At 47.7% G+C, this 20,437-nt stretch overlaps 1 protein-coding gene and 1 long non-coding RNA gene across 6 annotated transcripts in view; one reads left to right on the top strand and one right to left on the bottom strand.

Moving 5' to 3' along the window:
* Window positions 1–6,149, top strand: part of ccser1 (coiled-coil serine-rich protein 1) — a 72,390-nt gene extending 66,241 nt beyond the window's left edge. For 2 of the 5 annotated variants that reach the window (XM_029829442.1, XM_029829441.1), the window contains one exon: window positions 2,359–6,149. In XM_029829442.1, coding sequence (XP_029685302.1) covers window positions 2,359–3,132 — 774 coding nt within the window. In that variant the 3' untranslated portion in view covers window positions 3,133–6,149. The remainder of the gene's footprint in view (window positions 1–2,358) is intronic. The other 3 variants (XM_029829443.1, XM_029829444.1, XM_011615576.2) reach the window with 3 other exon arrangements.
* A 3,707-nt stretch (window positions 6,150–9,856) lies between these two features.
* Window positions 9,857–13,374, bottom strand: LOC115247506 (uncharacterized). The gene is made up of 3 exons (XR_003886582.1): window positions 13,187–13,374; window positions 11,058–12,035; window positions 9,857–10,423 (listed from the first exon to the last, which is right to left on the bottom strand). It is a non-coding gene; the product is annotated as an uncharacterized lncRNA (long non-coding RNA).
* Between the last annotated feature and the right edge of the window lie 7,063 nt (window positions 13,375–20,437).

Here is a 20,437-nt window from a genome sequence, read left to right as displayed (position 1 = left end):
GAACTTTTGTGGCCTGTACACTCGTCTTGATGGTCACCCCGGGCCTCGGTCTGCTCATTTGTATCCAAGTGATTTACCTTTGCCTGTTGTTCTCTCAATCTTCTGAGGTTGGAACTCCATCACTGATTGTTTTTTATTTAAATCCGCTATTTAGCCCTAATCAAGCTGTCCCGCGTAAACCTTCACGCTGATAGTGGGTTTTCAACTCACTGCCGATTCCCTCATGCGTTCTCACAACACCCCATGTGCAAATTTTGGCTTTAATAGAAATTCTTAGTAGCCTAATTAGATCAAGAAATCTGCGTGGAGCCTTGTAGCGTTTATCCAGCCATTAGAGCCCATTAGAGAGCACAGACACGAGCCCTGAGCTCCTTAAGTAAGCTGTATAGACAGCCACACACTGTTTGATGTTTTGGTGTGGTGCCTATTTGTGGTTTTTTTCCCTGTTGAACATAAAAGGACTGGAGGTGCGGATTGTTTGGCTGTAATTCCTTTTTTTTTTTTTTGAGAAAAAAGACAAACTCGGCCTGGGACCACGATGCTACAGATTATTGTTACTGTCGATGAGGAAATATTACAATCAGACAGATGTTATTGGCAGATCTATTAATCTTTGGTAATAACAGTTTCTGAATGAATGACCTGCGATTGTTCCATGATTTTACATGATCACCGTTACGTTTACTGCCAGGGCCCGCAAGACTCATCAGATCTATAGAACATATTTAATCCTGCTCACCAGATTAGGACACTTTCACTGCCAAATCCTCATAGAATCCTTTCATATGTTGGGAGGATATATTTCACGCAAAACGTCTGGGTCTCGTGTCTTCCCATTTTGTACAAAGTTCCTTTCTCCCGATCACGCGTCGGTCCGATTAATGTGTTTGGTAAAGCCAACGTAGCAGCAAAAACCCAACGCTAGTATTGAACTGCGGAGGTGACAGTGAAAGGAGCGACACACACCATCTCCCGGTACCACACGCTCCGTCGTGGAGGCAGATAAAGGACACCACTCAATAGCATCAGGGCCAATTCAGCGAGTGAGGGAGGTAAAACGGTTGATTTTCCGGGGCGTCGACGCGTGTCGACATTGGAAATAGGACAGTGGTACATGGTGACCAGGCAAGGAAAATAAGCACCCTGCCTGTCTTTGTTGGCCTTTAGAAGCAGGAAATTCAAACTAGTACGGTACCATATTGATCCCCATTGGAAGGACGTTTGAGGACTTTGAGTGCACGCATGCGTGTGTGTGTTCATGTGCTTGAGCCTCGAGAGAATTGGGCCTTATCATACATCACAGCTTACGGTTCTTTAATAACCGTCCTTTTAAATTCAAGTGTCTGTGATCTCCCCGTTTACTTTATCTCTTACCGCCTGTAATTTAATTCCAGGTGACAGTATTAGATCATGAGCAGAAAGTGTTTTGGAATTAGCATCACCACTGTTCTACTGTACTTACTCGGTTAGCGGTGTTCTGCCTAATTACATTTCTGCAGCTCACACCCAACTTCCTGTTACAGCTGCGCCGCCATAATTACCCTCAACGTTAATTTGCGAGTGCAAACACACGAGATACGATTCACGCTCACGCGAATGGAAACACAAGAGAAACGCACACGTCGTGTATGTGGACGAGGAAATGCACGCGTCGCCTGGGCTTATTCTGGTGGGTTACTTTCCCACGAGGTTCTGTGTCGGAAGAGATTTTGGCGCTTTAACGAATATCGAGCTGTTGGTTCCGGTGCGCTATTGTGTGTGTTTGTGTTTGTGTGTGTGTGTGTGGGGCGCAGAGCAAGGGAGACTGGGGACAGTCATGAAATAGGTTGCATAAGGAGGTGCACTGGAGTGTGAAAGAGAACAGGTGGCTCCAGTTTCTGCCATCTAGCTTTATGTGCCATCTTCCCTATTGTGTGCGTGTGTGCATGTGTGTGTGCATGTGTGTGTGCTTGTGTCATTGAGAGAGAGTGTCATTAAGATCATACTGCTTGGTGAGTGGGGATTTGTGCATGAGCACATATCCATACATGCCCATGTTAACTTGTCTGTGGGTAAGTGCGTGCATGGATGTGTGTGAGTGTGTGCGTGTGTGTGTGTTTTCTTTAGTGAGCAGGGTTCCGGTTGGTTTAGAAACAATTAGAACAAGCTGCAGGAGCTCAGAGAGTTGGTTTTCCAAATGTCACCCTATTAACAATCCATGGTGAACAAACAGCGGCGCTGGTTCTGGCTCCTGCTCCATTTGTCTTGATGTTTTCGTGTCTGTCTCACACACTCTAATGATAAGTGATGAATGCTGGTTAACCTCTCTCTGTCCCCCCCCCCCCCACCCCCCCCGTTTTCTTTGTGTTTCTTTTTCAGACCAATCATCCAGGCAGGTCGTCAGGACCAGGCAGCAGCAGCAGCCTGGCTCCAAGGGACCGAAGGGGGGCGCGGGGCGTGGGAGCAGCACTCGGAGGGGACCTCTCTAACCAGCAGCCCCCCCACCACTATCTGCCTCTGCACGGACGCCCTCCTGCCTCCGAACGACACGCTGCCAGAGAGGAGCGGCGCTGCCAGGGGGCCTTGGCACAGTCTGCTGCTCACTTCCCTGCTACCAATCTGGCACCCCCCCCCTCCAACCAGCCCTCTCCCGCTCAAGCCTCATCTGCAACTTCAGCCCAGCTTCAAATGTCAAATCAATGCCCGGCCACTTCAAGTGCTGCTAATCACGCCGCAACTCCATCCCTCTCCCCCCGGCAGCCTGAGGGGGTGTCATCGTCCTCGGAGTCCTTAACTCAAGCAGGGGGAGGCGGAAAGAGTTTGTCAGGTGGGGTAAGGAGAGCAGCGGGTGAACACCACCCCCCCAGCCATATCCCTCGCGCCGTCGGTACCGGCTCGTCCTCGAGTCTCCACAGCCTCGCAAGTCGAGGGAGCCCCTCGCCGAGCGTCTCATCATCCGCCCAGGCCTCCCCCCCACCCGTCACCCCTTCCCCGGCCTCCTCCTCCTCCTCCTCGTCCTCCATATTCCCTGGTCGGTTAGGCCAGCCGCCCCGGGGCCCCCTGTCCCTGCATAGCTACAGTCGTAAAAACGTCTTCCTCCAACATTCCCTGCACACCTCTGAGCTTCTCGCCCTGACGCAGAGAGACAGTTGAGGGGGGGGGGGGCGGGTGCGGACCATCGACCTGGTCTCAAGCACAGGCGGCCATGTTGGCGGACTTCAGCGAGTTCGCATACAACCTGCTGCTTCTTGTCTCCCGAATCATCAAACATACGTGGTTGTAATCACAGTTGTTGTAATCCTGAACAACCTCTTGCTAACAGTTTGTTTGAAAACACACACACACACGCGCGCGCACACACACGCGCGCACACACACGCGCGCACACACATGCACGCACGTCAGACTGTGAGAGTGGAAAGGCACTCGTCTGTCAGAACTCCCACACTGTGTCATGCTGACAGTGTAGATGTGCTTACGCCTACAGACACACAAGTGCAGACTCAACCTCAAACACACACACACACACATGCAAACACACAAGCACACACAGACCTAAATGCCCGCTAGAGCAGTGCACTCTGCTTCTCAGCCTGTGCACATTACAGGCCATCGCAGCTGAACAAAGAAACAAGGAGGCATTGTTGGAGATTGTTTATTTTTGGTAAAATCAGGTTGTTTTGTTTTCATTTTATTTCCGCATATTTGCATTTGTCTGTGATTTGCTGGAGAGGAACTATGGGACTGACTGACATTTCCAGTGGTGTGAATATTTCCTCACGTTGCCAAACATCCCGGCGTTCTTCGAAATGTGGACAGATTGATGGACGCCAACGTCACGACCCTTTCTGCTCCTCAGACACGTTAAAGAACGGGCTCCTGCTGGTCCTGTGACCACCGGCCCACATCTGGACCAGCAGATGTACGAGAAGCATGGAAAAGGATTTAACGTGCGTTCAGTGGCGCTGCAACTTTTGATATTTTAGGCATATAACACACAGTGAACAAGACTCAGTTGATGTGTAACCGTATGTTTTCGAACACGACAGAAGCTGCATTGAAGAATTTCATTCCAAAAATGAGACATCTGGCAGTTGAAGACCAACAAAACGTGGCGATGGCATCAAAGCGAGCGGTGCTTCTGAACCCCAATGCTAACAAAATCACAAACTCATCAGAAAAATGAGATTGAGCGGAAGATTTAGATCAAGCAATGACAGCTGTGTGTGTGTGTGTGTGTGTGTGTGTGTGCGTGTGTGCGTGTGTGCGTGTGTGCGTGTGTGTTCCCTCCCCCCAAAAAATGGAGAAAAACACAGATATCTTGTTTTGGAATGAAGCCCTTCAAATCCTCTTAAGGGCTGGGTATTGAACTGTGAAACTTACTGGTGCTTTGCTAAATGACAGTGTCAATGTTCATTGTTAGGGTTCCAAAGAGAAAATGGGATTAGAACAATTGCAGACCAAATATTACACGCAGCCGTTCCCAAACTCTAAAACAGGAGCACATTAGCCCATGCATCAGCCATGTTTTTTATATTGATACCCAGTCCTTGAACCTCCCCGTCTCATCCGTAACGTGTTAATCTCTGAATCAGCGATCCTTCTGGCCGGGCGGCGCCGCTGGAGCCCTGCTCTTGTTATTCAACAGTAGGACACAATCTCTTAGTGTGACATTTACGCCCACTCAGAATGCCACGAACTGAACAAAACCCCAGAAACTAAACGCGTCACAGTTTAAGGAGTGACAAATCTTTCCCTGTTTTACGTCCCTGAGCGAGCGAACTGCATCGCCGCCGCCGCCGCCGCCGCCGGCGGATATGTTGATTTTCGTCAGGGCTGGACTAAATTGTGGCAAAGCTCTTTATTTCCCTGTAGGCTTTAAACAAATCTTTTAATGTCAACGGGTGATGGAAGAGAGTCGCCGAGCACGGGGGCCAGGAGCGCCACGGCTGCCGGCGTGCGACCTTGTCGGCCTCCGCGCAGCACCTGGCTGAGGGGAGGCGGCGAGATGGCGGCCTCTCCCCCTCCCCCCTCTGCACACGTGCATGCTCGGTAGCGGCCCGGCTCTCCTCTCATTCAGCCCGTTATCTCCCCTCAGCCCGGCGCTGTCACGCAGGGTTTCTGTCACAGACACAGAGGCTTTGAGCCCAGGGCGTCGGGACCTGCAGCACCGCTGATTTTTATTCCAGCGGCTAATGCTGGAATAATTTTACACCTGGCGAATGCAATTAACTTCCCGGTAGGGTAAACAGCCACCAGTAAGGATCCGGATCAGGAACCAAAGCTGCAAAGTGAACTTATCATCCCCCGCTCGGTTTGTTTACAGGCGACGGGTAACGCTGGGCTGACCTCTCCAGAGCTGCTATTTGCATCCCTCCTCATTGCACGCATCATAATTTGGTTGACACCATGTGAAATTTCATAAGGGAATATTCGGCCTTGTTTGCACTGCCCACTCAGGTTTTTTTGCTTTGACTTCCTTTCAGAGCTGAATTCATCCGAGGCGAAAGCCGTCCGCTGATCGCGTCACGTTTAAGGAGCAGGAAACCTCAGTTGACTTGTGATGCCGCACTGAGTTCCCCAAAAAACCTCGATGCATTCAGTCCTGAAACGGCGTCTCCCGGAGCGCCGCTAGGGGAAGATGACATTTTTGTGTGGTTATTTATTGTTGTTTACCTGCCTTATTTATATTTTTAAAAGTATCTGGAGACTAATAAATAAGAGAGATGGAAATGAGGAGACGATCATAATGTTGGAGCTAAATCAGCCATCGCACCATGCTAGCTTTTTAAAAACATACCAGCGTTGTTTCTTTTGTTTATTTCACGAACGGTTGGAATGTATGTTTGTGCACAGATTAGTATGTTTGTTAACGGTGGTGAGGTGTAAACTCGACCCAATCGCGTCCGAATCGTTCTACTGTGTTTAAATAGTTCGTGTTGAAGTGGTGACTCTGCTGCGTCAGAGGGGACGGATTCGTGACGGAAAGTTCATCCCCACATGAACCGGTCCAGCTGGTTCCGTGCTGAAAGTGTGTCTCTGGGGTTTTTATGGTTGTTTTTTTTATTTTATTTATTTTTGTCATTCTTGTCACGCTCGTTGTTGTTCCATCAGAAGCTTTTGGTTGGTCGCGTCCCTGCTGTCAGTAATAAATGCAAATACATCCAGGAAGTGTGGAGAACGCTTGTTGATGCGAAGTCGCGGAGCCTCCAAAATAAAACCAATCTTAATGGTTGCGAAACTTAAAAGCACTCGCACACATCTGCAGGTGATGTTTTCCTTCGTTTGATATTAGCCTCCAAACCGTTTGCCCAAGTTTTCATTTGGCAGCGAACATAAAGTACGAAAGAAAAAAAAAAATCAATTACATGTGAATGAGTCTGTGTGGGATGTAGACTTGGAGTGTTTACCCCTGAGGGGGGAACCTGCTCACACTCCTCATTTTTGGACTCAATTAGTGTTCTGCCGAGGTTCTGACGGGCTGGCGCGGCGTATCAGAGGCCTTTTGATCCTGATTCGCAGTAATTGATGCGACAGAAGGTCAGCACGTCGGTAAACACGCTCCTGATTGCGCGTCTTTGAAACAGGCATCAACCTGGAGACGGCAGGTCTGTGATTATCTCTTGTGCGGTGGGGTATAATTAGCTCCACGGCTCTTTTTAAAGGCAGTCTGATAAAGTCGAGCGCCAAATCAAATAACTGATCTGCCGACACAAAGAAAACGCTGCGTCTGGTCCAATTCAGCGTTGGGTGGCGGCGGGCCGGCAGGGTGACCACGGTGTCCTCCGCGGTCATGTGAAATAAGGTCCAGGGACATCAGAATTCAGGAGGAAAGAGAACCCAATCAAGCAAGAGTGGTAGATAAAGCAACCTTTAACAGGCAGAAACCTCGAGCAGGACCAGGCTCCTGATTGGGGGGGGGGGGGGCTCCTGATGATGCACAGGATAAAGAAGATTATAGAAGGACAGAAAGTCACCCAAGAGAAACTTACACACACCTGAGCAGCATTTTGGTGTTTCCATGGAAGTGGGAATATTAATCAGGTAATTTCATGGATGTTGGAACGGTGCTGCGTGAAGCGCTGCGTCGCAGCTAAATCCTGACGGAACAGTTTGGGAGGATCCAGAAGAGATTCCCCGTACTGCTCAACAGCTCCAGGGAGCAAATTTGTAGCCTCAAATACACGAAGGCATCTTGCGGCAGCGCTGCGTGGAGCTGCCAGCAGCCTCTTTGTTTAACAACCGTGGATGCTTTTCCTTAATCTTGCTGACGGAAATACATAAACACACCCTCACAAAAACCCTTTCACACGGGCACAAGTGAGGAACACATTTGAGTGTTTCCTTTCCTCGTGATGCATTTATGATCCTCAGGTTCCACTTGTCGCTGTGCTTTATTTACCCATTTTCGCCCTCACAATCTGATGTCGGCTGATCGGCCCTCCGGATTTCAGGAGCCATTTTCTTTCCGTCAGGGGGAGATGCCCGTCTGCACGCTCTTGGCACGGTTCGCCTTCCCGCCGTGCACAGGGGACGCGGGGGGAAGTGAGAATGATGGCCCTCAACGTCCTCGTTGTGGAGTGTGAGATGTTTGCAGCCCACATGAATAATCTTGGCTCTTCCGCGCTCGCGGTCGATCAATCAGGGAGGGATTTGAATATCTGCCTGATCGGAGGAGACGCACATCTGAGCAGAGGGTGATTATTGGAACCAGCTCCCATCTTAGTTTACACTATTTTTGTCACCAGATGCATAAAATGTGCACGATTGGCGTCAAGCGTCCACAGATCTGAACCCCTGAATGGAGCGTCCAGTACCTGCTCAAATATGCAACACCCGCCTCAGATGCCAGTTCAAGAAGGGTTGGAGGGTGTATGTGTGTGTGTGTGGGGGGGGGGGGTCTGACGGGCTTTGTCATTTTAAAGCTGTGCTGATTGAATGTGACAGGCGGCGCAGCTGCCTGATCTGTCCATTCTTCTCTTATAACCCCACTGGTCTATTTTTTGATCTGTCTGAACCGCGGCGTTGATCGTAGCGCGGATACTTCCAGCACGTCCGTAATTATCCTCGCCGCTGCCAATGGCAACCGGCTGAAGGCTTCGCTCAACCAACACACCAACTTCTCCGTTCTGCGGTTTCCTTCAAACCCGCAGCAGAACCTCGGCAGGGCCGCTGCCGGTGTACCGGTGCTGGTCGGGCACAGCGGGGAGGCTCTGGGTTCGGGTCCAGCTTGGTGGTTTCTGTCCAGGATGAACTCCTGTCTCTATTCACGCCCATGGATGGATGGAGGAGGGTTCTGGAGTGTTCTGAACAATCCTCGACAGCACTCGGTTTGAAATATGTGCAGTTTCTGCGTCATCATTTTCACGGTGATGCACAGTTTCTGGGCCTGTCAGCCTGCAGAGTCCCCCCCTCCCCCCCCACACACACACTAAAAATGTCATAATATGGGTCGGCTTTTCTACACAGGCGCCGTTTGACTCCACGCTGCTCTGCTGTCTTCGCAGATACGAAGGCATGAATAACGGATTTCAGATGACATTTTTAGAATGGATTTGTGTGTGTGTGTGGGAGTGTGTGTGGGAGAGTGTGTGTGCCTGGACCAGGCACTCAGTGTAACAGTTGGCAGAGTTCTGTGTTGTCCGTGCCCGTGTTGCCCATTTTGTGTCCCCCCCGTCCTCCTTTTTGTGCCACTGGACGACTGTGTGGACACACAGGCCAAATTTAACCCGCGCTCCTACAGGAGGCAGATGGTTGTGTATTATCATGTTGACGATACTGTTAGCCACCGCGCTCTCAGGCAGCCCACTCAGCATCCCTGCGTCCCCCCCCCCCCACCGGGGCTCGAAATAATAAACATAATGTGCCATTTATGGTTTGTCAGAGGAAATCGCAGATAAAACAGCTTCATTTGGAGGTCATGTTCTTTCCTTGCTTCCGTCATTTCTCCTCCTGCAGCTCAAACACCTGAGTTCAGGTACCCGTGATGTTTATTTACCAAAGGGGCGTGGCAGATGCCTTTTTTATTGATTACCAGTCATCATTTCTTTATTAGGATCGTGATAAATGGACAAATGAGAAATACAAGAGGATCCATCAACTCTGACGAACTGCCTGATTTCCAGCCTGAATGCTTCCATCAGCAGGAACAACACACAGAATTCCCTCCAGGAGACCTGGTCCAATCACAGTCCAGCGATTCCCCACACAGGAGGAAAGTTTTCGGACCTCATTAAGGAAGTTCACGCCAATAAAATCCACCAAAACGACAGCTGGAAGATCCCAGCGCAATGAAGGAATCAAAGGAATTATTTTCAGCTCAAACACTCAGTTCAGATTAATGTCGCCCTCCTCAGAAGATCTCTCAGATGGAATTGCTTCGTTTTCAATTCTGCGGTGCGTTTTTTCTTCTCCCTGATTAGATTTCATGATTTTTTGATGGGATTTGCAGAACTTTTGCTGAAGTTTGACATTTTCTGAAACGTAGAGGGAGTTCGAAGGAGGCCAAATGTGATGCAAAGACGTCTGGCCTGGAGAAAAGGCTTCACACGTTGCCATCGCTGACTTAAAAAAAAGAAAAAAAAGAAAGGTTCTGTAAAATCTGACATGACTCCTGTGGCCGTTTGTGTCCAGTAGAATTCAGGATGGACAGAATGGGAGAGTTCCAATGGTGACCTGAGAGGTGGCTCCAGTGATGCTGGGTTTACTGGGAAAGACGGAGATGGATGGTGACCAACCTGTAGCAGGACAAACCCTCCCCCTCCCCCCCCCCTCCTCCTCCTCCTCCTCCTCCTCATCATCATCATCATCATCATTGAGTATAAAGTATTTCTACTCATTTACTTCACACAAGACACTAAAACCTCTGCTTGGATGTTTTTTGTGTGTGAGGGCACTGCACTCACAAAGCATGTGTGTGTCTGTGTGTATGTGTGTGTGTGTGTGTGTGTGTGTGTGTGTGCACGTAGGCGGCTTATCCTCCAAGTTGCAACAACCCAGTCGATAATCATGCAGCAAATGAGCCTGCTGTCACTGCTTTGGTCCCCTGACAGAGCTGCTGCAGCCGCAGAGCACAGACACGAAAAACACAGAGATGAAGAGGCATCACGCACGCACGCACGCACGCGTGCGCACGCACGCACGCCCACACACACACACAAATCAAAAATCCCTGTTTCTTTTTTAAGCCAATTATGCAGGCCAGAAACCTTCCATATGGCTTCTGCTATTTCAGATTATGCTGTATACAGTGTGTGTGTGTGTGCGCGCGCGTGTGTGTGTGTGCGTGCACATCTGCGTGTTTGTATGTGTGTGTGTGGTGTCATTGTAACACAAAGTCAGATGGAGCCTGAGGCCACAGATCAGATCACCAAACAAAAAAATGGCCACAATTTGTCGTGTCCGTCCAACGTCGTGGACACCAACAAATACGAATCTCTGAATATCTGAGGAGACAAACAAACAAACAAACAAACACATCTTTAATTAGAAGCCATTGGTGATGTCACTCCACCACAACAGGTGAACGTGGTAAACCTCTGCCGCACTCCGCTGAAGATGGATCCCACGTGTGCACGATGGCGCATCACAGGAAACACAACACCAACTAGTGGCGCGGCAGGGGAACTGCAGGAGGTTCAACCTTCTGTCGGAATACTTTAGTTCTGAGAACAAAAGCAGGTCGTTGTGGTGGTAAACGAGCTGTAAGTATGAATTCATCGCTTTGGCCCGTGGTGTTGCAACAATGTCCCATTGACCTGACCATCTAGGGGATAATCGCTCCTTTCTACCACTCACTTGAAACAACTATGAATACATTTGTTATCTTCGTCCTATTAAATTCCCGAGCAACGAGGGCTGGGATCCGAAGAAACGTCAAAGATGATGGTCCTATATTTTTATGGGCCTCAGAAGGAAGAAACATCCGCAGGCTGAACAGAGATATGAGAAAATCCTGCACACCTGCACCGACCTTCTCCTGCTCGCACACACACACACACACACACACACACACACACACACACACACACACACTTGCATTGGCACAGCACACAGGCGCAGACACAGATATGGACCCACCTTAAGATGAGTGCCTCTGCAGGCTCTTGGGATTGTTTGATGTGTGGAAATCAGAGGAGGTCTCTTGTGCGTGGACGTCTCTCTGTGCTTGTGTGGTCTTTTTGATATTCCGATATTAATGCTCTCTGTTGTAGTTCAAGACCATCTTTGATTTTCAGATTTTGTACCAGCCGCGGCTGCAGCTACGGTTGCTTCACCCATCTCAGCCTGCTGGTTCCCTCAGAGCAGACTTTAAAAATGCGGCGGAACAATCACCGCTTCCTTCCCCCTGCACGGGAGGGAGGGGAACCACCAACAGCCGGGCTGCACGGAAGAGCGGCCGACGCTCCGAGAATCAGGAAGAGCCAGCTGGCAGCCAGAGCTAACAGGCATGAGCGGCCATGAGCGACTGCTGCAGACTCTCCTGTATCAGTGGAGGGAGTCTGTTGGAAACATCAGCGTCCCCTGCATGTTTGTCAAAACATCACGTGGATTCAGGATGGCCCCCCACATGTGTGACCAATAGCAGAAGGAAACCGCAGTAGCTGGGTTTCAACCAGTAGAGGGCAGTGGTTATAACTTTAAATGAATTATATACTGTATATATGTGTGCAAAGGAGGTTGTGTGCATTATATAACCAGCATTATTGTCCGCATTAGCTTTAGCATCCTCTGGCTCATGGTACCAGTCTCAGACCTCCAGAGACCAAATAACCATTTTTTTTTTACTCTGGTCTTGTGTGACATCACTTCCTTTAGTCACCTGTGATTACCAGGCCCCGCCCTCAAGTTACACTTGTGTGCCATTTGTTGTGTTGCCCTCCATTTTCCTTCCACACTAAATCATCTTCCATGCGTCCAGGTGTCCCAACAGCATTTCATTGTGAGCCGTGATCTCCAGAAGGTGAGTTGCAGTTTGGGTTGTTTGGTTTTCCTTGACTTTTTGTTCTTGTGTTCTTTTTGTTCTGGGGTTGAAACCTCGCTCGGCTTCAGTCAGGGCTGCAGCACAAAGAGAGCAGATGATGAGAACCTCGTGTATTATAGCATTTTATTTTGATATTTCACTCAGCCAGGTTGCTCACTGTTAAATCTGTCCCAGCCTACAATTTTTTTCTGAATATATTTTACAGCTGACAGTTTTTAATGTCCCCAGAACACATCCGAATCGAATTCTTAAGGGCTGGATAAAAACTTAAAATCTTCTGGTATAACATTAAATTTAAATATTTAAACAGTGACGTATTATGACATTGCAAATCAATTTCAAGATTAAAGTTCCCTGACTCGCCACTGGTCACGAGGATCACTGAGAATTCACTTCTTATTGGAACTGGACAACGAGCCTGTGCAAATGTTGGGCAACATTCATTTATTGAAAACATGTTATGGAGTTTGAACAGTTTTGAATTAAAAAAAAACAAAAAAAAAACATAGAGACAGAGCAAATGCATGTATGTACGTGCATGTGTGTGCGTCAGCAGATACGACATGAAGTAGATTCAGAGAAAAATAGCACTAAAGATGAAATGATTAGTAATTACTATACTATTACTGTGTTACTATATGATACTCAAGTGGCTGAGTCATATAATGACACGGTTCCTCTGTGCAGCTGATTTGGTTCACATATTAATGAGATTAATTTAGTTTCTCAGGTTGTTAAAGCTCTCAGCTTTGTGCTCTCTGTACATTCACATGAAAGGAGGCGTTTGGTTTCATGTGACTGGAAAATGCAGCGAACATCGGTCCCTTATTTCAGTTGTTGTTTTTATTGGGGAGCTCAGAGAACTACTGGTTTCATTTTATTTCAGCTGAACATTGTAGCGTTTAAATACTAACCTCTATCCTTAGAACCAAATGTTCTTCCTTGTTTATGAATGACAGAAAGACGTTAATGTGCTTCAAGACTGCTCCTTTATCGTCATATAACATTGTACAGATGATTAACATAACATGACACACTCAGAGGCCTTGATGAAGATTGGAAAGTATTTTTAAATGTTTCTCTGACAATATCCTTCCCCCTCCCCCTCAGCTTCACCCTCACCCTCTCCCTTTCCCAAAACCACCTCCAGAACCTTGTGTCTAAAATGTTTTGCTAACATCTTGTTACCATTTATCAATACAGCAACATTACTTGAAGTACTCACCTCCGTTATAATGTTCTTCGAACGTTAGATGAAAATATTTCCTTTGAAACATGAACAGAACCTGTCGGGAACGTTAGCGAGAACGTTCCCTGCTAGCCGACGTCGCCTCTCACCAACCTTTGATCTCATCATTATCACGTGTGTTCGCTCGATGCTTCCTGAAGAATGAGCTTCTGTTTCAGACGCACACACACACACACACACACACACACACACACACACACCCACACCTCCGCTGCAGCTCATCGCCCTCGTGGTAATGTTTGAATGCGTATCTGCAGGTCGAGGTGAGGCTGCTGAAATCAACCTGGATGTTCTTTTCTACACACGGCTAAAGTGTTGTGCAGGTGGGCTCTCGGCTGTACGCGGAACCACAGTCTCCTGTGTGACTACCCACTCATTTCAATTTTAGAAGCCAAACGGTTACATAACCGTTAAAATAAATCACACCACACCGCTTCTTTAACTTGTCGTTTTAATCGGTCTACTGTAGTTTTGCGTCTGAACGTGCGGCCCTGATTGTGTTGAGATGGGAGAGCAAAATGATGTCCAAATTCTGACTAAGTTTGGGTGACTTTGTGTTTAAACAGACAGTTTAAACAATAGCGCACAACGTTTGTCCTCAGAGCCTGACGTTCATCACCCCCCCCCCCCCATCCCAACTATGCTGCGGCCCCCCTCAGCGAATATCCTCGAGGTGAGCTGGAAACCCCCCTTTTACACCATTAATTTAACTAACTAATTTAATGTGCAAAGAAGCATGTGGAGTGGCTGGAAACCCAAGATTACGGCCCATTTTCTGATGAAATGTGACATGGCTCAGTGTTTTCACCCTTGAGTTGGTCAAACTGGAAGAGTCTGAGTGTGTTTTATTTTTTATCCAGGTAATTCTCTCCCACACCTCCAACAGGACTGCAGCGGCACTCACACGCGCCTCCTGACAGCTTTTAACAGCCATTAACTCAAGGATCCAAACGGTTTCTACTAGTGCTGAGCTTTTTAGGCTTGTTCACCAGAGAGCACTGGGTCGCCATGAAACTTCACTTGAGAGACCGTTTATTGATCAATTTGAGCAAAAGAAAAAAGAAAATTCTGTCTCAGGTTTTGGAGCAGGGACACAAATTGTTTCATTTTTGGTCCAAAAACCTTCATTTCTTGACTTGGATAATAGTTTTTTCTTCCCTTCAGATGTCGACGTGCCTGACGTCTGATTTCTCTGTTTTGGTTCTTCTCTACTGGCCAGAACCTCACTGGGTCCAGATGCTTGTTTTTGATAGATTTACTTCAATTTCCTGACATTTTAAACCTCCCCTTCCTCATTTCCCCATGTTTTCTCCCTCCATGTCTTTATTTTGCTTGTTTAAACGTGCCTCCTGATTCCACTTTCATCACACATCTGTGCTTCTTGATTTTTAGCTGTAATGTTTTGGTTTTCGTATTTGTTCCACTGGTTCCTTTGTGTGTTAAACTCTATGTTGATGCATATCGCATTTTTACAAAAATAAGCGCTATTGTAAAATGGGAGTAAAAGTGCTTAATTTGCCAGAATATTAAGGAAGGGAGAGGAGTTTGGGGACAGTGGAGGACGGTTTCTGTGTTTATCTGAGGGAGCTCAAAGAGCAGCTAAAATATTCAGCTGAATTTCAGAAGAATGAAAATGCCTGGCAGGAAAAACACAACATGATGCTGAACATGGGGTCTTCAAAGAGAGGGGGTGGTCCGGAAGAAGACAGCTGGGAGAGGGGAATAAACGAGCAGAGGAGAGACGAGAAAAGAATCAAAAAGAGGAAGGAAGGATGACGGAGGCCGCAAATGACACTGAGAGGGGAAGAAAAATCCCAGCAAAGGTTTGCTCTCCTCGTTCATTCCGGCTTCCTTTGCCATGTCTTTTCCCTCCCACCATTTAAGCCTCCCCAGCTCATCCTCACCTGACCATCTCCTTCCCACCATCCCATCTGTCTCCTCGCCTTCACCTGCCCCCCCCCCCCCCCCTGGATTTCACCCATGTGTAGATCAGGCTGCTGCTCATGTCTACAAGGTCCCACTCGACGCCTTTGGTCCTAAAGCTGAGTGACGGGAACGTTCCATGGCGACAGCAGAGGTGTGCGGCACGACACAGTCGGGATGTTCTCTGCTTCCTGCGTGCTTCAATTAAGGACCTGCTGTTTGGCTGAAGGGCCTGAAGCTCTGTGTGCTGAGGACCGGATCAGGGTTGGACCGATGGCGCCTGTTGCGTGTTTACAGCCGTCTCTCAGCGACCTCCAAACCGTCCTCTGCTACGTCTCCTTCCCTCCGGCTGTTCGGGCGGCAGGTTTAAGCCCCACCAGCTCGCTGCTGGTGATGATGAAAGCAGCCCGACAGGCGGGACGCACCCCGCCGCCTCCCCCGTCCTCCCGAGGAACGCCTCTGCTGCCGCATAAATCAAAGGCCTCCATCCATCCTCTGTGCTCCCAAAGCCGGCATAAATACCACCACCATAACTGTTCTTAGGACACATTTGCACAGTTAGAAGGATTTTTTTTGGAATGCTGTCGTTTTGAAGCCGGCTGACATGGACGGAATCATAACATTTACGGATTCTTTTTTCTTTCTCTCACTTTGTGACCAACCTGTTTGCAGGAAGATGTAAGTGAACTTTGGGCACCAGAGCTGCAGGAGATGCCGCGTTTCCATCGCTGTGTGTTTTTCTTGTGCAATAGTGTTTTGATCGATTGCCCATCCTGACGCGCATTTATTGCACTTTTGAAGGATGAGCAGACTCCTAAAGTTTTCACTCCCCCCCACACACACACTCTTTAGACTCCACATTTTATTGGCTAGCTTCCCCAGGACGTCCGTGTTGTTGTTAGTGAGTTTAGACTCAGACAAATGCTAAATGGTTGTATAATAAATATGTTATCAACTCAATTCCACTTTGGAATCCATAGTTCTGTTTGATTAACTTGCTCTGGTTTCACCTCATCACTGTTTTTGGCTCATTTGACTGATCCATGTGGCACAAATGACATAAACCAGCCTTGAGTCGGTCCGTATTATCCTTTGGTGTCGGTTGGATGTTGTATCAATCCCTGGTGGGATTTGATAGATTTGGAGGGCGTTAATGCTCATTAAACCAACACTGGGGGGGGGGGGGGAGCAAAATTCCACGGTGCAACAATTTCCCGTCGGCAGAAAGTGTTTTGCCTTGTTTTTGTTCAGTTTGCAGTTGCTTCGTCGTCTTGTCACTTTAGAATTTTGATTTTGGGGGCAGGTTCCAGTTTCCTTTCAGCCGAGACCCTCACAGACCCTCACAGAACCTCCTGACGTGTTACAACTGAATTCATCACGTCGTTTCGACGCTGCGCCGTAATTGTGCTGAATTAACATCAAATTACAGCAACGCCAATGCTGACAATGGAACAGGTCCATTATCTGCCCCCCCAGCTGTCCTGTCTGAGGTCCACATATGACAGTTGTAAACAGTCTTCGGGTTGATCTGATGTGGAATACGGTCATTTTCAAGCAGCTCGGCCTCTTTCAGCTGGTAGTCCAACACTAACCGCAGCCGTCTCCTGCCCACCGGGCCTGTGATTGATGCTTGCTCCCAAACTCTCGCAGCACTTCCTGCTTCACTTCCTGCCTCAGAGGGCGCCACCTGGCATCGAGGAGCCACCCGCACGCAATTTAATGTAGACGTGGTGTAAGACATCGTGTCTGTTTCAGGAAATTTGAGCAGGTGATGTTCAAACTTGGTGTCATGTTCTGCTTGCCTGGACTGAAGCAGGAAATGACCCAAAATGGCAGGAAAGAATTAGAGACGTGCAACATTGTGTTGCAAAACAATAACAACATTGAGCAGGTTTGAGCAGGTTTTTTCCCCCTTGGTTCTTAGATTCCTGTTTCCCAGCAAACATGCCCACTGTTTAACAAACAAATCGATCCTGGTTAATGAATTTTTGTTGCCTCAAACATGATTTGTCAAAACATAACAGCAGCAGATATTGTTGTACGAGATGGTGCTGAGAACTGGGAGGAAAATAAGCTGAGTTGCTGTTCTGGCGAAGACAAAAACAATTAATATTTAAACATTGTCCAACAAACTACAACAGAATTTCTGGGCAGGAAACTGGGCAACAAAGCGTTTTCGCCAACTGAAGGAGAACATGTAGACGATGTTTCCTCGGAGCCGCGAGCCCAGAGAAACGGTTCTTTCCTCAACCTGAGGAGCAGCCACAGAGGCTGGCGGTGATGTGAGAGGCAGAACGCACCACTCCGCTCCGTCACTCTGAAACAAGTCATGCAGCAAAGACAGAGGACAGAGAGCGGATCGGATTTCAAAGTCGGAGTTGGGATTGATGGGAGCGCTGATGGAATTTGCACTCCTGGTTGAATTGACAATTATACGGCAGCTGAAATTGAAATGGGTTTGGGTAAGTGTTTGGCCCGTTTCTGCGCTGAAGCCCAGACGCAAATATTGGTATAATTTACGTGAGCGCTTGATACCCTCACTGCCTCATATTCAAGGACTTAATAGCTACTTTCCTCGCAACAAGAAAGGAAAGGGAGCAGAGCATCAAGGGGGAGGGAAGGTAAGAAGAATGGAGAGGAGAAGACAGATGCAGAGGAGCGCTAGGAGCAAAAGCAAGCCCTAATTTGCAAACCATAAGCAAATTATGAGTACACAATTTCTCCCCTCTTGCTACCAGCTTGTCCTGCAGTTTGTTTTGGCTGGCTTGGATTTCCTCCTCTTGTGATCCAGAAGGTCGGCTCGGTACCAAACTCACCTCTCTGGCCTGGGGCGAGAAGACACGTGAGGTAAGGAGGCAAGCAGAGATGATGAGATTGGAACTGCGTATGAACACTCTATTAGAACCCTCAGCGAGCACCAGCGTTTAGAATTATTACTCACGGCTCTCCCTCAGACGGCTTTATCGTTGAATTTAGAGGTGGTTCGACATCTTTCAACCCGCGTGAAACTCGACGCATCGGGAGGCAGACGGCTGCTCTTCATTCGGATCATCTTTTGTTTCATTTTTGGTGATGCGTTTCCTCCCTCGTTATTTTTGCTGCTTTGACGGCCGAGGATGAGAAACAGTCGGAACAGGGCTGTAAAAACCTGCTAAGAAACCACCCGAGTGAAATGGGGACGGAAATGTAGTGCAGCAGGTATCCCAGCCTCCCCAGGCCAGGTCTTTGGGGTGGAATTTTCCCTCTTCATCACCTCATGATGCACAACAAATTGCCAATTCAGGCCATTGATCACCTGCGTGTGCTATTGCCTCCTTTGTTCCAGCTGCTGAGCTCCTGGTTGGATCCATGATGTCACTGCTCGATATAAATTGCATATTCATCCCTGTACACGCAGCTCTTCGCCTCACTCACCCCAGTAGGATTAGTCAAACTATTTGAGTTGAACATTCCTGTATTTTATTCTGTGTTCGCCCTATTTTGAGCATTGTAGCGCCACACCAGTGAGCCGACCGAAGCAGAAATGGGTCCTACATCCAAGTGCATTTGTGTCTGTGATGGCGTGCGTTTGCTCGTATGCAGGCAGGTGCTGAACCCCTTGGAGAGACGGCAGAAGTGGTGCACTGCCCTGAAAAAGCAGGACAAATATTAGCGAATGTAAATTTTAAGCAGAATAATCCAGCCGGGTTAAATCCAGGAGGGCTCCTGCATTGCCAGAGGCTCAAGCAGGACTCTTTTTGCCCCCCCTCTTTTGCTTTAATGGGTATTGACATTTTAAATTACAGAGAGAGGAGAAAGGTTAGAACAGTGCATGAATTGATGGAAAAGAAACGTGCAGACTGAGTGACCTCACGGTGCACTGAGGCACCTGGACAAGACACAATATAGCGTGGTGTTAACTCCAGCAGCTGCTCTGACTGGAGGTTAGATTTTAAATCAAAATTTACCTTCATCGGGATCTGGATACCTCATAAAAATAATAGAGCATGGAGATTTAAATGAAACATGGGCATTTTTATATGTGCAGAAACCTGATTACTGATGAATGTTCTTGGATTTAAAGGTCTAATGTGTTAGATTGTTCTATCAGATGCATGTTGTAGTATCTGACCTGTTCTATGCAGGCTTTACGTCTGTAAGGCCTTAATGTGTTTAACTGCCAACCTAAGCACAATATCAGGACATCCTCCACATGTGTGTCCGGTGTCTGGTTCCTTTAGGTAATAGGAGCTGCTAAAGGACAACACTGGAGCCTGGGGGCCCCTGATACCCCTCACTAGGAGGATGTATATCATGAAGCATCTTCAAGTATTACCTTTTTTGGTCATAACTGAACACCAGACCATTGGGTTGACCATACGGTATAGTGTGAGGTCATCAGAAAAGAATGTGTTTACTCGGCTCTATAAGAAGGGGGAATTGAGGTTGACTCCCCGGAGTTCTTCACCATCGGGACCTCGAGACCTCCCTCGGACAAACTGCAGTGTTCGATTGATGCCTGACTGTTCTCTCCAATAAACATCTTTGATAACCAAGTCGGTGTCTGCGAAGATTCCTTCCTCATCAACACATCTCGGCAACCACCAGGAGAAGATTCACAACAATGTTTTTGGGTGTTTCTATTTTTGTGAGCACGTTGGGGGATGTTAAAGAACAGCAGCAAAAGGTTCTCTAGCACTCCTGAAGGGACGGTGGTAGGTTTTTGCATTGATTGATTTATCCAAGTGAACAGACTTAAGAAAATCTTGGCACAAGAACAGCAAAGATCCAGTATGGAGATTTCAAATGCTTGAGGAGGGACTCCATTAGGCCACAGTAGCACCATGAGCTTGAAGTACCATTCAAACACTAAACATCTGCTTGTCAGGCGTCATGTTGGGACACCTGGTGTAAATGGATCTACGGCTACGCCTCAACTATCCAACATTCTCTTTTCAAGCAACATCAGATGACAGAAAAGGATGATTAATTCAGCTCTTGATGGTTTTGTTCATGATTATATTGTTCTTTGGCAGCAGCAGTCAAAGAATAATCTGAGCAATGTTGTTGTGGATATTTAAAGCTCCCTGGAAAAGGAAATGACCCATACGGCTTCTGTGAAATTGGAGGGAAAACAAACAACAACTGCAATGGACCCAGTTTTTATTTTACAGCTGACAGGCTCTTCAACATGGCAGCCTGTTGGTTGAATGGCTTTTTATTTATGGACTCTTCATGAATACACACATGTCATCAAAAGACTCTCTAAGATTGGTGCTAAAACTGCCACTATATGTGACACAGTAGAGGTCCCTGAATGCACCA

Source organism: Takifugu rubripes, chromosome 21 (assembly GCF_901000725.2).
Source record: "Takifugu rubripes chromosome 21, fTakRub1.2, whole genome shotgun sequence".
In the NCBI taxonomy this organism is placed as follows: Eukaryota; Metazoa; Chordata; class Actinopteri; order Tetraodontiformes; family Tetraodontidae; genus Takifugu; species Takifugu rubripes.
The sequence above is the reverse complement of the archived record's forward strand: the minus strand, read 5'-3'. Positions and strand labels throughout refer to the sequence as shown.